This window comes from Nuphar pumila, chromosome 1 (genome assembly GCF_984573655.1).
Source record: "Nuphar pumila chromosome 1, dmNupPumi1.hap1.1, whole genome shotgun sequence".
Lineage (NCBI taxonomy): Eukaryota > Viridiplantae > Streptophyta > Magnoliopsida > Nymphaeales > Nymphaeaceae > Nuphar > Nuphar pumila.
In genome coordinates, this window is record NC_143249.1 from 35,506,766 (window position 1) to 35,514,911 (window position 8,146).

Below are 8,146 nucleotides of genomic sequence, written 5' to 3' on the forward strand. Positions count from 1 at the left end.
GCTGTGCACACAAGACCATGTCCTCTCTCTGTCTTTCTTCTCTCTCTCTCAGGCCGATGCCCTGCGTTTGCCCATCTGATGTTTGATTTCTTTTTTTTTTCACATGCCTTTTTTTAGGATTAGGGTTTTTGATAATTTTTAAATTAGTATTTAATTAAAAAAATTTATTATTTTTGCAATTAGCATGTGAAATTAAAAAATATTGTTTGTTAGGATTAGGATTTAGGTTTTTTATTTACTTTTCTTAAATAGTTGCATTTCAATTACTAGGGTTTAGGGTTATTTGTGTTTTTCCAATTAGCATTTAGCTATTTCATAGAAAAATACATTGTTTTACTTTTATATATTATTTTTTTTTTGAATTTTTGCTCCTAATTGTTTTTGTCTATTTATTTCTGTTGATAAAAATACAAATAATTTCTCACGAGGATTTTGCTGCCATTATGTTTATATTTTAATCATTTGTCACGTGAAGCTAGCATAAACATGTCCAGCATCCCTGTAGTAATCACTTTAGTTTGCATATGAACTTGTGAATGAAAGTATTGCAGAATTGGCATATGATCAAACTGAGCCATAGGTGATCTTAGCGCTCTCTCAAAAACAAGTTACATTTGTTGTGTTATATATATATATATATATATATATATATATATATATAGAGAGAGAGAGAGAGAGAGACTGCTCCCAGGTTCAGAGATCTAGCTGCCCTGGATCTGCCTGCTGTACTTACGATCACTGTCCTGGTAGACTAAAACTCTGTGGGCTTACACCTTGCCCTTAAGGAGTTGCCACGCTTCAGCATGTGCAAGGGATGATGCCCATGAGATTTGAACCTAAACAGCGGCCTAGGCCCCATCCCACTGCACCAAACCCCTTTAAGCCTACTAATTATTTTCTTTTATGAGAAAGTCATCTTTTGCTGGTAGGATCAAGGAAGGCCTGGTTATGACCTAGCTAGACATGCTTCACCTAGATATTGCCTGGACCATGATTAAGTTTCGTTTCTAAGCACTAGGTCTGGCTGACCTTATAATGTGGGTCCTGGATACTGGATGGGACCATAAATAGTATGGAAAGCGGACTAGCCCCCGCCCGATGTAGTATGTTTGCTGATTTGTGTATGCTGTCAAACTGATCCAACATCAACCAGTTCAGTTACAATCAAATCACGCTAATTGGATCCAAGTTTGGACCCACTTTAGTTTGCGTGACCTGGATTTGATCCATTGACAGCCCTAAATATTCTGGCAATGTGGTTTTACCCCCCATATCTTTGGTCCAAAATCCGCATCATATGGCAGTGATTGTTGGCCTAACTCCAATATAAAATATGAATAAAGGGAAGTATTAAAGGGTCCTATTATTGTCCTTGGCATCTAATTGCATTACTTTTTATATCGTTAACTAAATTTTATAAGGGGTTAGAGCTTTGTTCATGTGATAGTGGACCCTCCCCCTTTCATTAAATAAGGTTTTTTTTTTCAACTTATTTGTGGTCACATCTACCCTTTCTCAGATGCAATTAAAGCACGTATTGCCTGATTACTTAAGCAAGAAACAGACCTTTGAATTTTGGGTTGTGCTGCCATGACTTGTGTTAAAAGAGTAAGGGCTCGTTCACATCCAGCAATTATTATATGCAATGCATTCATTATAAATATCCTATCCCTTTTTCATATAGATCTTGCACCCAATGTCATTACTGTTTGATCTTCAAAGTCTAGAAAGGTCTGATTTGTTATTTAATAGGGATCCATACTCTCTCTCTCTCTCTCTCTCTATATATATATATATATATATATATATATATATATATATATTGAGAGAGAGATGGGTGTATGATCAAACACCCAAAAAGTTCAACCAAGTCTAACAAACGAGTGCTGATTTTTTTCTGCTCTTTGGTCTTTACCGGCAGTCAGGACTGCCGCTAAAAGGAGTTTTTTTGCAAAAGATCAAACGTGATTGGGCGGTCCGATATTATACTTTTCTGTATATATGTGTGTGTTCCAGGCAAGACTTTGGCAAAAAAGGCAATATTGACATTTATGGTGCACAAAAACATACTCTTCTTTACTCTACTTTTTTTTTTCTTTAAAAAACTATTGATCACTTAAGATGGATTTTTTGTTTTTTCTTTTTAGGGAGAACACTTAGGGAGGAAATGTTAATTTACCAACTATTCAGACTATGCCTTACATCTTGTTGAAAGGTCAAACAGGATGCTGACGGTTGATCACAGCATCATTGTTATTATCATCGAGTCTTATCTTAATAATGTGGGGGTAGGCTTTATGAGTCTTGCTTCTTTTCTTCTTTTATCTTAGACCTACAAATTTAGATCAAAGTATAATCAATCAGCCATAAGCTAAGCAATGAGACCTCTCTATATGTATAGAGCAATGTTATCAGTATCGGTGCTTATCGGCCGATACACATTATCGGCAGAATTTTGATAAAAAATAAATTTTTTTATTTTTTAATAGTTTTTTAAAATTATTTTAATAGTTTAAACACGTGTTACATAATGATTGACACATAATAATTTTTTATTATTTTTGGGCCGATATGGTTAACAGCTGAATCGGCGTAATTGAAGGCGTGTAATTGGTATAGAGATCATTTTTTTATGCAGTGTAATTGAAGGCGTACCAGATAGCCATTCATCTCAACATTTCTCTAGATAGACACCCAAACCGTCTCTAAAAATGTTGCTATATCTGATCCATGTCCAAGGATCCAGAACCAGTTCATCTGAGTGGGGTAAAATCCAGTCAAATGAGTCAGACAGATCCTTTTTCCAAGCAAATTTGAAGCTGGACTGGACGGTACTGGTCAGATCCGAATAAGGCTAACACATACTGGACTGGACCTAGCCTGGATCCTTAAACCTGAATTATTTTCCAGATTCTACCACCCACATCCATCCCACTTCCAAAATTTTGGCTCAAACCTCACAATGAGGGTTAGACCCAGGTCAGTCTTCAAATCCCTTAGTTAGGACCAGATCAGTAATCGAAGGATCTGAGATCCAAACCCCTAAGTTGGATCTCAGATCCTCCCCCTCTCCATTTTCTCTCACAAAATAAGGATATCAGATCTGATATCCAGAGCTTGACAGATCTCGAATCTTGAAGTAGGGTTGGCGCCACATTGAGTAAACTTATTGGGAATTTATCAAGATATTTTGCCGGATAAAATGCCGGTTATTTTTTACGCATGTTTTTTTTACTTTTGAAAAGATTTAATGTTTTTGTTTTTTATACTTTTCATATTTTTTTAATTAATTTAATATTTCGGATATTTTTTCGATAACCCCCCCCCCCCCAAAAAAAGACAATTAAAATATCACGATATTTTCACCTAATTTGCCTTTTGAACACAAGTTTTGTCACAATGATAGGCATAGGGAAATGCATAAACAACACTCGCATTGCACGCCATGCATGCGTGACGCATAATGAATGCGACTCCCACCGCAGGTGCGACTTTACTTTCTCGCACGTTCCGTCCCCTGATTTCAAGCCCCGCCCTCTCACCGTCACGAGAGAGAGAGAGAGAGAGAGAGAGAGAGAGAGACCATTTCTTTCACTACAATCCAAGAAAAAGACCACCCATCACCGGAGTTTAGATTCTCCGGCCATCTAGCGTCAGAGAGAGAGAGTCTCCATTAAAGTCATTCCCACGTCCAACTTTCCACCACCCAGATTCACCACCCTTGCAGGACAACACCAACCAAAAAAGAAAGGAAAAGAAACCCATACCCACCACCACCACCGCCGGCATTTTCAGTTTCTCAGGCGATCCATGTGAGAGAGGAAGCAAACCCATACCCACCTCGCCGGATCTTCGGGTTCTCCGGCCACCAACATGTCAACCCGACGGAAGACGCTCCGCCACCCGCCCGTCGTCTCGCTGGGCTGCAACTGCCGGCGGACGAGGATCGCCGGTCTCACCGCCAAGAGGCCGAAGCCCCGCCCTCCGTCGTCGGCCGGCCCGCCGCCGCCGGCGTCGTCCTCGAGCTCTCGGGAGAGGTTCTTCTCCAGCGACGACCACTCCAGCAGCACCGCCCCCTCGTCCTCCTCCACCAAGACCAGCCGGAGGGGATCCGGCATCTCGCCGGAGTCTGGCGTCCTCCCGGGAAGCCTCGGAGTCGCAGTCGTCACGACCTCCGACGACCCCTACCGCGACTTCCGGAATTCGATGGTCCAGATGATCGTCGAGAACGAGATCTACGGGCGAGAGGGCCTCTGCGAGCTCCTCCGCTGCCTCCTATCCCTCAACTCTGCCTTCCACCATGACGTCATCCTCCGGGCATTCGCCGACGTCGTCGACGGATTCTTCCCCTGAGAATACGAAATTACCGTAACACCACGGCGGTTAATGAGAAAATGACCGAAACAACCTCGAATTTCTGATGGTGACGAAATTGCCTCTTCATGGACACGGGTGAAATCAAGGTGGTTTCTGTCATTTTGCCTCATAAGAAGCTTTTTCTTTTGTTTTTTTGGGGTGATTTTTAAGTTATTAAAGTGTAAAAAATATTTCCTAGGCACTTGCTTTGTTGTACAACTAATCGTACATGGCTAATGAAAAGTAATTAAGGTAGTCTTCCTTTCTTTTCTTTTTTTAATTTTTAAGCAATTTTGTTGCTCTTTTTTTTTTTTTACTTTAAAGTCTTTGGTTGAAAGGGGAAGGTTTAAATGAGGGTGTGACATGGTTTTCAGACAACAGGAAAGAAATTGGTGATTGTGTGTGCAGGTGTGTGTGATTGGGTGTAAATGGTATTAAATGTTGTGTGGTAAATGCCATTAAAAATTAGTGTGAACCTTATTGAATGTCAAGGATGAGATGGTTTGATAAGTTTGTGGATGACATTTAATAACATGCATTTGAAAATGGAAGTTGGTTTTTCTTTGACTTCTGCTGTTCGGTGTCTATCATAACTTTGGAGTTTGGACAGCATTGGGGTATGAGAGAGAGAGAGGGAGTTGGTATGATAATTTGGATTGGAGTGTGCAGATAGAAATTATTACATGGAGAGATGGGAGTATACTTTTTTTTTCAGTAGTATCAGAACAGGTGTGGCTCTCGTAATATATATATATATATATATATATATATATATATATATATATATATATATATATATATATATATATATATATATATATATATAGAGAGAGAGAGAGAGAGAGAGAGAGAGAGAGAGAGAGAGGGCTGTTTTGATTGCGACTCATATGCAAACGATACATTGGCATCGTTATCCATTGAAGGCGGCAATGTATGAAGAAACAAACTTGTACAATGAATGCCATCTTGTCTCTCATCATGCTCACCCCTTTAATTTCCTTTCTGTAAGTTTATATTCAGTTATGAAGAACTGTGTGCAGGCAATGCTCATGGGCGCTACCCCTTGCATAAGCCGAAGCTCAGCATAGGTCCTGGGGCTGAGGGTCCTAGCAAACAGAGTTTACACCGTGTAAAGCATGGAAAAAAACTCCCAGTTGTAGATGTGAAACAAGTTGACAAATTTAATAGAAAATTTTCCATATTTAACGGGTTTTTTTCTGTCGCGTAAATTTGCTTTTGGCAAAATTATCCACACATCCCCAGCAGGCAATCATTACCTAACATTTGTGAATGTTGGCCTTCAAGGTTCTTAGTATATGAGATTCAACATATATATATTTGCTTTCCTTCTGACAGGTAAGCTGAGGGATAACCGGTGAGTTTCTCCAACCTCATACCCATTGATTATGATAGCATGATCTTATCATCTAGCTATCTCATTTGATCCTAACTTGACTTTACTCTTGGAAAAAATAAGAATGTCGATTGAAATTTGTTCTTTGAGCTATGAACTTGAATTCAAGTTGATTCTTATAAGAAAAAGAAGGTAAGAATGTATTAGCCCTTACCCAACCTAAGCTCAGAAAATAATGTGTGTTAATCATTCATGGTTTAGAAGTCACATCAATGGGCAGTGCCAAGTCACTTTTTTTTCTTAATATTGTGCGGACTAAACAGACTTGTTGTCTATAGTTCATTCTCTTTCTTGAATAATGGTAGTCATAGAGGCTTTCAGAAAGGATCTGATCTATAATAGAGACGGGCAATCTTGGAATCAATATTGTCCTTTGTAATGTTCTAGCTGAAGGATAATATGCCTAGAATTACTTGGTAATCGATTCATGTACGTGTGTGTGCATATGAACACATAGTACATGCATGTGTACAGATTTTTTGAGTGCTTCAAACATCAAGCAATGCACCAAAATTATTCAAGACTCAAAAAATCATCCATCATTGAAGGTTGCAACTTGTTATTCTAGCATTGCATATAAGCAGATGTTAAGACAACATTAATTCACAGCCTACATCTTTTCCCATGACTAGAATCCAGTGAACAAACAATAAATATTTTCAATTTTAATTAAATTCATGCAAAGACTGCTTGAATATTCAACAACTTTAACTTGGTGAAGCGTTCAAGTGATATGTGTTCTTGTTGATTATTATGGATCAAAATCGACAAGGTAATCTTAATTTGGGAAGCAGATCAGGTCATGCTGAACATGAGCTTTTTTGCTCATGCCAACATCGTGGCCGTCCGTATGGAACAGGGATCAATTCTAGAGGGAACAAGGATCAATTCGTATCTGATTCGAAAGGACATGCCAGTTGTGGATGGATCTCATTCAAAGCATCAGACCATGTAGAGAGGCCGCTGTTATAATTAACTAAGTTGCCGGCCTCTAGGAAGCCACCATTAATAATTAACCAACTGTGCTGGCTTTGCCTGCTGTACTTACGATCACTGTCTTGACAGCATGAGCTTACCCCTTGCATCCAAGGAGTTGCCATGTTTTGGCTTGCGCAAGGGATGACGCCCATGGGAGTTGAACTTAGACCACCTGCCTAGCAGACTAGGCTCCATCCCACTAGGCCAAACCTCTTTGGGGGCTCTCTAAACCTACACCTGAACTATTTTCCCCGAATTATATTGGAGTCAAATTGGTGTTTGGTTAAACAATGCATGGATCAATCAGCACCTGACTGCTCAGGCAACATTGAAGACGTAGACAGTGTACCTCACATAGTTGGCATGCATAGCGGCAAGTGCTGATTGGTTCAGGAATTGTTTATCAAAATATTTATTTGTTTCATTTATTGTTGAGAGTGCTTGTTGGACATGGGCCGAGTTATCAAAATATTTATTTGTTTCATTTATTGTTGAGAGTGCTTGTTGGACATGGGCCGAGTTAATACGGTTTTAAACTAAAGTTTACAGCCAATATGACATTTACACTAGGGGTGGGCATCGGGGTGAGACTAGGCCCGCTGGTTCGGCCCATGGGCCTAATTGAGCCGAGTCAGGCTGGGTCATGAATATATATATATATATATATATATATATATATATATATATATATATATATATATATATATATATATATATATATATATATATATATAAAGAGAGAGAGAGAGAGAGAGAAAAGAAGGTGGTAGCTGCTAACCACTTTTCTAGTTAATTAGTGCGGTGCTAACTAGGGTTTTTTCATTTTTTTTCTTAAATGTGACCATACATATATGTTCTAGGTATTTGAATTCATAGTAATTCTCTTGGATCATCGGATTTTGATAGGCAAGGTGGTTTTTTATAAGGTTTAAAAAATTGATGGTTTAAGATTTTCTTAAATATTCAAGGCTTAAAAAATCATGTTTTTCATCGAAAAGAAATATTATCCAAGTATTGTTTCCTAGTAAATTAATTATGCTGAAAATATTTGTATCATCAAATTTATGTAATACATAATAAAAATCCTTTGAAAGCCCAATTAGCAAGACCATAACTGGCAGGACCAACTCATTGGGGTACTGGTTTGTTTCTCACCCCTAATTTTCACCATCACCTACTTACATGTCAAGAAAGTGGGGGCAGGTTATATGTGCACCCCCGAACATGCACTGTACAGTGCGTGTTTGGGGTTCCGACTGAGAGCCGTATGGTCATTCGGGTGTATAGGGATACTGTACACCGTTGTAAGCCAGCCTGCAAGCTGTACGGCGGTGTATGGTACCCCGTACACCCGACTAAGTGCCACACGGTGCTCAGTCGGAACCCGAATGTTCGGGG

The 8,146-nt window shown here is 39.1% G+C and overlaps 1 protein-coding gene across 1 annotated transcript; it reads left to right on the forward strand.

The window, feature by feature from the left end:
• Positions 1–3,554: 3,554 nt before the first annotated feature.
• Positions 3,555–4,611, forward strand: LOC149848673 (uncharacterized). Its single transcript, XM_090012149.1, has one exon. The coding sequence runs from the start codon at positions 3,874–3,876 to the stop codon at positions 4,351–4,353; it is 480 nt and encodes a 159-aa protein (XP_089868275.1). The 5' UTR covers positions 3,555–3,873; the 3' UTR covers positions 4,354–4,611.
• The last annotated feature ends 3,535 nt before the right edge of the window (positions 4,612–8,146 follow it).

Coding starts and splice junctions, on each gene's coding strand:
- LOC149848673 (XM_090012149.1), top strand. CDS start 3,874: ATGTCAACCCGACGGAAGACGCTCCGCCACCCGCCCGTCGTCTCGCTG.